Source organism: Molothrus aeneus, chromosome 9 (assembly GCF_037042795.1).
Source record: "Molothrus aeneus isolate 106 chromosome 9, BPBGC_Maene_1.0, whole genome shotgun sequence".
Taxonomy (NCBI): Eukaryota; Metazoa; Chordata; class Aves; order Passeriformes; family Icteridae; genus Molothrus; species Molothrus aeneus.
In genome coordinates, this window is record NC_089654.1 from 14,558,866 (window position 1) to 14,571,215 (window position 12,350).

The window sequence follows — 12,350 nt, forward strand, 5'->3', positions numbered from 1 at the left end:
ACAAGTAGTTCTTGCCTGGCGCGTCCCTTCAAGCTGCCGCGGCGGGGGCGGGCTTGCAGAGCAGGGCGCTGATTGCCTGTCCCAGCCGTCAATCACGGCTGGACCGTCGCCATGACAACGGCGCGCTGCCGGGGACGCGCCGGGCCGGGTTCAGGGTTCCCGCGCAGGTAGGGGACAAAGGGCACGGAGGGGACCCGGCCGCGCTGTGGCAGCGCTGAAAGGTGCCCGACCCCCGAGCACCGGGCAGCAGCCGGCAGGGCACAGCCGCTGGTGCGGAACCCGCCACTGCCCCGTGCGGCCCAGCAGCCCCTTCCCGGGGCACGGCCAGCGGGCCCCAGGCGGTGCCTTCCCCGCTGCCTGAGTGGAGCGGGGGCGGCGAGCGCTGCCCGGCCCCGCACAGGCCCCGGGCTGCTGCAAACCCCCGCGAACCCGCACCCCAGCGCCGCTCTCACACGGGATCTTGTACGGCCACCCAGCTCACAGTTCATAGATGAGATGGTTATTTTTCTTACCTCTGCGTAAAGAAGTCTTATCTAATGTAAATCTTTACAATATAGCATTTCTGTTTCAAAAGTCCTGACAGCGCAACATATGTTACTGTTTGGTTCCTGGCAGGACCATGTTATGACAGCTTCTATGTTATACTTAGTAACTCTTTAAGTACCAACCAAATTGTTACAATATTTTAATGACCTAAACCAGCTGTACTGGCTCATACCAGAAGTTCTGTCCGGGTAAGATAATAGTAAAGTCATATTTCCACATTTTGCTCCCTTTTTTTTTTTTCTGGTTTTGTGGTTCAATTTCTACAGCTAGATATATTGTCATTATTTTTAGTTGCCCTCAATTTTTCATGTGTCAGTTTGCCCTGTTACATTGTGAAATTGTGGGCTTCTGGCAGCGTTCCTGTCTAAAGGCAGTATATTTTCAAATTCACACACTTATTGTGCAATGAAACACTTCTGCAGTCCTGTTGTTTGTTCCCAGTTGTTTGTTCCACATCCGTAAGCTCATGTGATGCCAGCTCGATCTCGTGTTAGGACCATGAATCAGCATCTCCTGGTCACTTTCTCTGTGTCTCTTGTGATTTCGCTGACTTCGATCATACCATTTTCAGGCTAAAAATAATCCTTGTTTATTCCCAGTACAAAATATAATCTATGTATTCAGTCATCCTTGTTATACCTTTTTCAATTTTAATCTATTTGTCTTTGAGTAAAAGAAAGGAGACAATCAGAACACAGTATTAGCCAACATTCTAATGAAGTTTTCCATTTTGTTCTCTTACGGCTTTCTTATTAATTCTTAACCTAATTTTACACATATTGTACTTACCATCCCAGGTACTGTAACTACACCTACTGGTTACTATCAAATACCAAAATCAACATCAGGTTCAAGGAAGCCTGATTTAATGAGAAGTTGTAAGCGTGAAACTAGTTACATTCAAATTGAATTTCTTATATGCTGAAATGATTTGGCAGTTGCCAAAACTTCAGCTTTACTCCCTACAACTTATACAGTGAAGCTGTGTAAGTTCAAATATGCACAAGATTATTAATAATTTTTAATAATTTTGTCTTATTTCCTCTTTGCGTAGAGCAAAATAGAACAAATTTAATTAAAGGCAACACTGCATGTGAATTTCTGGAGAGACAAAGTAATTTTCAAAATGGTATTTTTAACAAGTTCCTAAATGTTTGCCAACAGAAATGTGGTTTTTAGCTTGCTAGTGATACAACAAAATAAGCAATTAGCACAGGGTTTTGATCCTTTCCTTGTAGTGCTTTTGTAAAACGGACATGCATCCAATTCTTCTGTCATTCCAAATTATAGTAAATTACAGTCCTGAAATAGTAATGCACACAAACTTGACCTTAAATCATTCAATTAGGCAACTAATGAATCATTCTGTGTCCTAAAATCAGGCAGCATCTTTTGCAGAACTGATAGCTAATTAGTTTTTGCCTTTTGCAGAACCTAGCAACTTCACGGATTTGTTTTTAGCTGTAAATGTTTCAGTACATCAAATGATTAGGAGAACACTCTGATCTTAGTTTTTCCTCTTAAGCCTAATGTTCAAAATATTAGAGCCACCTGTAAACAAACTAGGCTATTAAATGTCAAACAAAGTTGTCAAATATTTACCCAGACTTTAGCAATTACATAATGTAACACTGTGTTCCACTGAAAAACTGCTGAAAAACTGGACTGAACATAATTAATGAAACCTAAATATTATTTACTTTCTAAAAATAAAATACATGGCAATATTTATGACAATTAATTTTCAAAAGATATCATTTTATATAGATTTTGCACTCTTAAAATTTACAAATTATGTTAATTTACATGTTGTTTCCAACCTCTTCTCAATCATGGAATCATGAACTTTTATAAGCTTAATGGAAAGGCATAATACATTTGTGTGTGCCTTGACCAGTCCTTTTTAAATAAGCAGTATAGAAATACCCGTAAGAGAATAGGAACTAACCATAGATTAAAAAATTAATTGTTTTGGTCACATTTTCAAACAGTCCACTAATATAGAATGATTTTTTTCATGGCTTTCTTGATAGCATTTAGTATCTTGTATAAAAACTTAGGGGGAAAGAAAACAAACCCCTAAACTAAGAGGTAGCTACTGAAAATAGTAGCTTTTAACTTACACATTGGGACTTTTGTTCTATTACACTTTTTTGGAAGAGGTGAGGTACAAAAGGCTTCTCCTCAATACATAATTGAAAGTTTAGTGTGTGTGTTTCCTGAAGGGAGCACCTGGAGGTTACCATATTCCTGTGTAAAAACCAACTTTGCATCTAGGCTTTGTGAGTGGCTGTGGGCCTGGTTATGCTTCCAGAGAAGTTTCTGGAAGCTCTGCCTTTGCTTTTTCTGCAGGCCTTCCCTGTTTCCTGAGCACTGACACTCAATGGGCCACAGGAGGAAGGAGGGCCAGGGTGATAGAGTACTGGGGATGTTGTAGAGGAGGATAAGCAGTCTGCAATTTTCTATCTCCTTTCTGGCTGGGAGGCCCTGAGCATCCCAGAGGGAAGCACCAGCAGTGCCACTGACTGCTCTGCTCATCTGCAGCCCTTAAACAGGGCACTTCTGTATTAATAAATGCAAATACATGCACCGGGCACTGACACCAGCTTCACTGACTACCTCTGTACCTCGTCCTTTCAGTGAAGGAGGGGGAACTGAGTACTGGGACACCATTTTCAAGGGTTTTAACTGTTTTTGTAGATAAAAGATGCTTGAAATCCTTTGAAAGGAAAGGGATGTTTTTATTTGCAAGTTATTTTACTAAACACAGAATGTGACTTATGTCGGCCTTCTCAGTGTTTCCTCCATTCATGTGACCTAGAGATTAGGATACTCAGAGGAACTCACTCAAAATTTCCAAACCCTGTTTGTTGCAGTGCATAATTATGAAATGGTGAATTAAGACATTGTGACTGGAATATATATGAGATGGTTTATATTGTCCTTCAACTAATTTCTACAACAGCTGCCCTCAACTCCTGGTGGGGATCCTGGAGTGCTGTCTCTCTTATACAGAAGTATAAATGTTGGTTTCAAATTAGAATAGTCACAGAACCATTTACAAAATGGGTCACAATTTTTATACATAAAGTATGCAAGAAGATAGATAAGAAATGGCTTCATACAGCTTTCCTTTTTAAATAAGGAAAAATTAGTCTCTTTTGACCATCTGAGTTGATATGAACTCTCAGTGAGGTGGGCCTGAGTGTTTCAGAACTATAAGGCAAGCATATTGTATAGGCTCCTTTGAAAGATTATACATATCTATGAAAATATATTAAAAATACACATAAATATATGAAAATATATTGGCTTACACAGAACTATGTTAACAGTGTTTCTACTCCTGTATTTGACAAAAATACTGTGAGAAGGAGGGCAGAAAAAATTCTCAACTTTCTCCTTAGATTCATTATATATAATTTTTGTGGGGGCAGGGGTTAAAAACATCATTCCACTCATAGCAAAAGTTTCAGAATTCTGAAACATTAATTTTCTTTGCATTGGTATCATAATTGCTTTTTGGAAGAAGCAGAAGATTAAATTACTACTGTTCTTCAAACAGATTAATGAAGGGAACTGCATTTGCCATAATCAAGAGAGATTAAACAAGAGAGAAATACACTAACATGCCATGGATGCAGCCTGCCCCCTGTGATTTGCAAGACCCAGTATGATCCAGAAAAGAGTCTGAGGATTTATAGAGTATATTCTTCTAATTTCACTGGAGTGAAAACCAAAAATGCATAACTGTTATAAGAGTGTCAAATTGCTCACATTAAAGCCGAGACTGAAATTTACCTTGAGTTCGTGGGAGGCCAACATGTATCCCAAACCTCAGCTATTCCATCAGGCTATAATCCATGACCTATATCTTGCCATCAGGGGCCATCTCCATGTTAAAATTTAGATCAGAAGCTAAGATTATATTGCTCGCTTCTGGAGTATTTGAGAACTATGTTACAAAACAGTAAACCACTGTTTCTCAGTCTGGGTTTGCCACTGAATTTGCAAACACACAGGCCACAGCATGTTTGTTTTAGCACTCACTATTTTTATGTTGTTCATAAGGAAACCCTCAAGACAGAACATTTCTTTTATAAACTCACCTTTTTACCTTAAGCATCTTGACAGAAAATGTGCTGTTCATGTGCACAGGCAGATGGGCTGTAGCTCCTGTGAGATCATCAGAAATAGTTATGTCATGCCAGCGTTCCTGGAGGTGCCGTCTCTTTCTGTCCTATCTGCATCTACTTTCCTCTCGTTAGTGGTAAAATTGTAATAGCACCCAAACCATTTAAAAAATGGTTCCTCTCCCAGTCTGTTTACATTCATAAAAGTGTGAACATGGAGAGGGAGAATACAAAGTGAGAGCCCCATTGTCCTCATCCCATCTGAACACCTCTGTCTCTTCAATATTAACACCAAACAATTGTAACCCTGCTAAGAGAATTGGGCCATCCTGATTTAGTTGTTCCATCGGCTGCTATGTGAGCACCTCCCACATGATGGTGCTGTCCAGCCTGAGCAGCGGGCAGCTGAACCACGTTTCTTCTCGCCATGGAACTGAGTCTTTCCTGCCCTTCTGTTCTAATCCTTTCTCCAGATATTGGGATGAAGGAAAGCAAATGAAACACAAGTAGCCAATATACAATATCATCTCCTGCCGCGTGGTTGCTACATTTAATCAGGCATATATCTTCTTCCCGAGTCTGTCCTCTGCAGAGCTGCACTGAAAAATAAACTGCAAAAAGAAATGCTTTGTGCAGCTGAGTAATGGTTGACACTTACAAACATTGGGGCAAACATTTATAACTGCTCTTCCCACTTTATCTCAGATCCTTAGCTTTCAGTGAGGGGAACCTCTATCCTCATTTAACCTGCTAGTATTTTGGACAATCAATGCTCATTTTTGAACACCCAGGGCAAAAGAAGTTTTTCCATCTATTATGCATGATATGAAAATACAGCTTATGATTTAAAACTATGAAACATACCTTTAGCTGCATATGAAAATATTATTATAATGATAAGCTACATAAAGTCATGGACAAAATTTTCACTCATGCATGGTGCATTCTGTTGTCTATCTAAAATTATTAATGATATGTGTCTTTCTCTAGAGAAATCTGAAAATATGCCAAAAAATGTCAAATCCAGCAAGACCACCTTGAAAGATTCAAAACCAGCAGCAAAGAAACAAAAAGGTAAAACAAAGCTAAGGAATCATGAAAAGGAAAAAGAAACACATCTTGGTATGTAAGGTACAGCAAAAATGAAACAAGCAGCAGCCTGGGCTCACATGAGATCTACTTTAATTTTTTTGGCCCCATGCATTAAAAAAACATGAGATCAATTAGAATATGCTATTTTATATAAATAACAGAGAGAGGTAAAATTACTCATTATAGTTCTGTAACCAGCACTGATAACATCATGTCCTTATATTTCAGATAAAAAAGATGAAGTTGATCTTTCTATGGCCAGTATAGGTAAGTGCTATGATGACTGAGCTTTAAAGCAGTAGTTCTAGAATACTCAAAGCAGTTTGAATTTTCAGTGTTACTAATGCAGAGAATAAAAAGAAAACATTTTTTAATGAATGGGAAAAATTAGAAACTATTTAGAAATGCAGCTATCACAGTAATTACAGTGGCTCTGAGTAGCCAGCAGTGCAGCAGGAAACTGGTATGGGTTTTAGAAGAGGTTTTTTTCTTGGTTTGAGAGGAGTTGGAATAGGGGGAAATAAGCATCATAACAGAATTATAGGGTGCAAAATCTTTGCATTTAGAAATAGTTTAGCAATTGAAAGAAAAATAATAACTTTTTTATAATTCATTAATCTTTGATCTTTGTCAAACCATTATTAAATTTCATGAGAAGATTATTTTAGCATACCACTTGTGGTTCTTAATCATAGATACCAATAGACATCAATTAGCATATTTTTTTCTTTGTAGGGGAAAAAAATTAACCATTTAAAAGTCACAATTAGTCTTATGTTCAAGTAAAGTTAGGTTTTAAGCATGGCCATAATTAAGGGCTAAAAGTATGCAATTATCCAAATTTAAATATATTCCTTTTTCTTAGACACCAAATGATTTCCAATGGTTTATTATTTTTTATATTTCTGGTTGTATTTTTCTTCTGACCCAATTTGTGCAATTATCCCTCAGATAAACTTAAATTGATACCAAAGTAAAATTTATCTATGGTTTACAGGAACAGTCCAAAGGGTTATCTTATTAATTGGCTTGTAACAATAAAGCTTTTATTGTTAAAGGCTAAAACAGAGTGGCAAACAAGGAATACACAAACTAGGTAATTCTAAAAGAAACTGTAAATCACTTGTTTTCATCCATAATCCTATGAGCACTGGGTGAAAATTGTTCTCTGGTTAGCATCACCAAAATGGCTAAGCTGCAGTTAATGAAAAGGCACAAAAAGTGATCCCTCCGATGATTAAAGTGGTACTTTTAAAATGTGCTTTCAGTGTTGCAGGAGATAGTTAGTAAGAGAGAATTGTACCTCCACCTACTGGCAATAAAGGTTAGAGCTCTAACAGCTAAACCACTGCTAGGAACCTGGTGCTGAAAGCAGGAAAACAACACTGGTGTAAGCAAACACTGCCTGTGCAAGATTTAAACACTGTGCACACACTCCTTAGGCCTGCAAGTGTTCTTTACTTCTTCCTTAGAGTTTCTTGGTCTTTTGTGAAGACCTAGCACTGAGCTGCTGACTGTTACAAATGATACAGGTACAATTTATGGATAGAAAAACAATGTGAAGCCTATGATCAGATGTTACACACTTCTTACTGGAAAAGAGCATTCAATAAAAATGTTTATAATGTAAGAGCTCCAGTATCTGCTACTTATATTATAGATTCTGTTAAAAATAATATTCTGCAATATAGAAATTTAGTTCTTTAGACTGAAAGGTGTAATTTTAATTCTGATCATTGTTCTGTTTTTAGCTTGGGCTTATAGCAATAGAGAGTTGAAAAAAATGCACTTAGAGTATCTGTCTTACTCTGTTTCCTCTTGCAGTGATGTCCATAGTATTCTTGCTTAACTTTAATGCATGCTTGTATTGTTTCATTTGGCAATGAAACCTACAGCTCTTTAAAAGGATTTTTTTCAGCATTAGCATTTGTGCACAAGGCTTACACAAGATTCAGCATTTTAAAAACAGCACCATAAAAGCTTATTGTTACAAGCAATAATGTCTAAACCAAACATTACTCCTGGCTGGGATTTTTGAGGTCTGGTGTTACCAACAGTGAGTTTGGACCAGATGACTTGGAGGTCTTTGCAATCAACATCCCTATGATTCTGTATTTTTTGGAAGCATCCACACAGAAATCCTGGAAATCTCCAAGATATCAAAAAGAAAATCATGCAATATTGATTAGAGCTTATGATGAAAGTGAACTAATGGCCTGTACATGCTACAGATTGTATGTGCTATGAAATAAGTAGTGGACACTAAGTAATCCATACTTGGAACGGTGTAGCATGCACCAGAAACATCAGGCATGCCATTAATTTTAGTGATGACTGTGGCAGAGCAGATGCAGTGGAGTAGCAGCACTGAAAGATTTTAAAGGATAAATGTCAGATTCATCAAACATAATGTATTATGTGATAGGATTATGCAGAGATTAAGGAGGATTTACCATTTTGTGAGTCCTTGTTGGTTTGGATTAGAGATGACTTCTCAAAAGATGCTGACACAGCTGGTCACAATCATCATTTGAGGTATGTCAACTTCTCTTCAAGGCATGCACAAAGAGGAAAAGCCCCACAGGTGCCGGGAATTAAGATAAAATACTAAGTGACTGAAACAAAGAGAGAAAGTATCAGCTATTATCACAACAGCCAGCATATTTCAGTTCAGTAAAACAGTATACACATCCCTAAGTCTTTTAGTTTCCAGTTCACCAAAAAGATGAACATCTGCTAACCTGCCCAGGCAAAAATGTAGTGGCCACATGAGGAATGCTCTTACTAGGGCAGCTGAGACAGAGCATGAGTCTGCTAGCAGGGCAGTGTAGCAAAGGAGGAGTCTCAGGATTCAACTGGCCGGGCCTAGAATGATCTTAGCACCTTAGAGCTGTCATGCAAGCTGGAGACAGAAGATGTAAGGTGAGAAAGGCCAGCATTACACACATTGCCCTACTCACACAATGAAAAGCACTGCATGCTACCCCCAGATTGAGGGTTGGCAGAGCACAGCTGACAGGTCACCTAACTGCATCCAGCCTCCTCAAACCAATGCAGATATCCATGCTAGCACAAAGATAAGAAATATCTTATTCTGAGTTAATATGAATGACCCTAACAGACATCATGTGTGTAGAAAACAACATTCTCTAGTAGAACTTAAAATAAATATCTGACTTTAATCTCAGTGAGCGTGCTTTAGTCTCATTGATCAGTGAGAAATAGTCTCTCCTGCACTCTGAACTCAACGGGAGCAAGATGAAAGTCCAAAATCAGAAAAGCATCCTCACCTCAATTTGGCTTAATATGGTGCTGCCCTACAAGGAAGGACCACAGGGTATTTATTCAAAGGCTTTCTTAAGTCAGAACCATGCAGTTTTGCCCTTAATATATTAAAACCAACCCATTAAAGATTTTTCACTGAAGTTGTTAATAACCTGTTCATCAAGAAGAAAAAAAGCCCCCTATACCAGGGAAATCTTATTCATTATGTGCAAAATGCTGGGTAGAGTATTTTCAAAGATTAATAAAGTAAATATAATTTGTATTTCATGCCTTCCAAAATACCGAAAACAAAGCTGAGAGATTCAAAGGCATAGGTGAGAGATTCAAAGGCATTATGCTGGAAACAGTAAAGACATAGACTTATCAAAGTATACGTGCATGTTTAAACCACACTCTGAAGTTATCATGCAATTTTGCTTTTTTTCAAAGGCCACCCAGAAATCTTTCCTTTGCTTTTGACTGAAAAGACCCAAGAAATTTTTAATTGCCGACCTGACGAAGATGTCACAGAAGAAAATAATTTCAAGTGTATTAAAAAGGAGGACATAATTCAAGACCTGAAAACAAGAGCTAAATCTTCTGATTTCCTCCCTTTCAAAAAAGTTATCCTAGTATGTAGCATATTTCCTTCTCTCTTTAAGACTTATGCTCTCAGAGTGTCCATTCTTTTGGAGAGTGGGTCTGTTCTTGTTTGACTCTGTGTAAACACACTGATGCTGTAATATCTGAGTGCTAGAGGTCATGGACAGTTGTTGACTCAAAGTTTCTCATGGCTTGTCATGCTTTTTTTTTTACTAGCTTCAGATTGAAAATATGCTAAAAGTAACATATATTAATTTTGATTCTGTGAACTGACAGAGCTCCACATATTTGGCTTCCCCTAATTCATGGCCTATGTATTGAAAATCATTAAAACAGTTTATTTTCTGTTTAATTGTCTGTATAAAAGATTAGTTTTGTCCCAGACTTATTTTTATTACAAAATAAACCCCATCTATTCCTTTCAATTGACACATTAAATTCTCCACTAAGAATACAAAATTAACCTAACGTACTAAATTGGTGGTAGCTTTTGCAGTCACGACTTTATGTTTGTTTTGAGTATTATTTGTTTTCAGTTTTCCACTAATTTTTTTCATTAAAATAGGAATATCCAGGGGAAGAACTCTTGGTAGTTTTTGATCCAAGCTTCCAGTATGGAGAGAACTTTTATATTGTTGCTTCTGAAGAAGCCAAGGAAAACTTTCTAAAGGTAAAACCCAAGTATACCAGAGCATTGTTCTATCTATAAATATTTCAGAATCTAGTCTCAAACAAAGATGTCAGGAATAGTATTGTTAAGCACCCAGTATTTCTCTAATAGTTAAGCTGATCATGGAAAAGTATGTGTATCACTGTAAAAATATATTTTATTCTGAGAAGGACTAAATTAAGTTTTTGCATTTTACTTCAGAGAGCCAGTATTACCCCTCTGCTACATTTTTATCATAGGCATTCATTTTCTCTGACAATAATCAGTTTTCTCAGACATAAAAATAACAGAAAATAAACATATAGAGCATTTTCAAAGAAGTATTATACTTATTTTTCATAATATTTATTAATATATTCTTCAAATCATGAAAATGTTCTTGAGTTCCAAATAGCTCCAGATATATAGAACTTGTACACTGCATCATAGGAGAATGTTTATAGAAAGATTATATAATTTTTGAATATGAGTTTGCCATCCAGCATCAGGGAATCAGGAGAAGAAAAAATCAAGAAAAGTAAAATGCAGTTCCAGGCTAGAGGGCCTAATGGAAAAAATCACTATAAATTCTTTTTATATAAAATGATTTGATTTCAAGATAACAGTCTCTCTTTAGTAGTTAAATATTAAATATTATTGGAAAATTCTAATGCACAAATGAACAGGACCTAAGCCTGCCCTGCCCAGAGGCACAGTATACCCAGACTCTTTGCTCAGAGACAAAAGTAAAGAATGTGTGGTTAAGACTGAAACCTGGGTTTCTAGTTAATACTTACATTTCTGTAGCAAATTTTTGAAAAAGTACCATTTCTCACTGTTTGATATTGCAGTCTTTAGAAGCTGCAGAAGAAAAAGAAGAAACAGAAGAAGAAAACATAGAGGAAACTCCGGAAGTCCGCAAACCTTGGGTTTCCCTTGGCAGCGAAAAGGAAGTTGAAGAAGAATCTGTTATAGAAAGGGATACAAAGGTCAGAATCAACAGATGTTAGTCAATGAAAGAAATATAAACCCCCTATGTTTGTTTTAAAAAAGCAACAAGTCAGGAAATTGGAAGCCGCAATCCTAGTTTTTCTTGAGGTCTTTCAAGAAAACTAACAGAGAGAAATAGAGAAATATCTAAACTTTTAACAAAATCTGAAGGTGCTGCAGAAACTTTTATTTTGAACTCTGTTCTCTAAGTCTTGCAAATTAGGCATGTATCACCTCCTTGGACATAAGTACTTTTTAAGGTTTAAGGTCAGAAGTCCTGATCATCTTTGATCACTGGCAGCTCTGCCACTTTTTGCTCAATTTACCAAGTGGCCAGATGCCAATGGGAGTCATTGCTCTGTTTCCATGAAGCTCAGGGAACAGTTCTAGTATATGAATGGCATTTAAGTAGCATGCAACATCTTTAAGTATCCACAGGTATTACAAGCTGACTTTACAGAAGGACATATTTGATTAATTACATTTACATTTGATTAATTACATCTACAGATAATACATATATATATATAGAGAGAGAGAGAGAAGATTATATGTCCAAAAACTAGATCCACTCACAGCTGTCACTAATTGGTGATGTGTGGGGCATCTCCAAGTATCTAACTGTCCATTAATGATTTTTACTTGGTACCTAAGTCCCTCTTCAGGGAAGACTGGCTAAGTTTTGATAGTTCTCAGCAACTGAACCTCTTGCATACACCTAAAAAGATGTCTGATTGCTCTAAAGCTATTTCACAGTCATTCAATTCAATACATGCACAGTCCAAGAATTCCATATTCTGCATTCTGCATTGTTGGCAAGGCCCACTCACAAGTATTTTTAGCTTACTTTCCTTTCCAGGTTTGTGGGAGGTGCTGGGGAAAAGTACCTGGATATGAAACCAAGACAAATCAAAACCTCTCTACTGCCCAAAATCAAGTGCCTACTTCTCTTTGTGGGCAGAAGTCAAGACACATCCTTCTCAACATAAGGAAACTCCTCTGAACTTCCACCAAAAGGGAAGAGCTGAAAATTAGGTCTTGGAAGCTTAATTCAGTATTATATAAGGCTTTCT

At 37.4% G+C, this 12,350-nt stretch overlaps 1 protein-coding gene across 3 annotated transcripts in view; it reads left to right on the forward strand.

Annotated features, from left to right (window-relative positions):
• The first annotated feature begins 60 nt into the window (after window positions 1-60).
• DNAI3 (dynein axonemal intermediate chain 3) overlaps window positions 61-12,350 on the forward strand; it is a 28,406-nt gene continuing 16,116 nt past the window's right edge. For 2 of the 3 annotated variants that reach the window (XM_066555698.1, XM_066555699.1), the window contains exons 1-5: window positions 5,654-5,753; window positions 6,000-6,038; window positions 9,486-9,667; window positions 10,204-10,308; window positions 11,139-11,276. In XM_066555698.1, the coding sequence (XP_066411795.1) occupies window positions 5,654-5,753; window positions 6,000-6,038; window positions 9,486-9,667; window positions 10,204-10,308; window positions 11,139-11,276 (564 nt within the window). Of the gene's footprint in view, window positions 168-5,653; window positions 5,754-5,999; window positions 6,039-9,485; window positions 9,668-10,203; window positions 10,309-11,138; window positions 11,277-12,350 lie in introns of those variants that run through there. The other variant, XM_066555700.1, reaches the window with a different exon arrangement.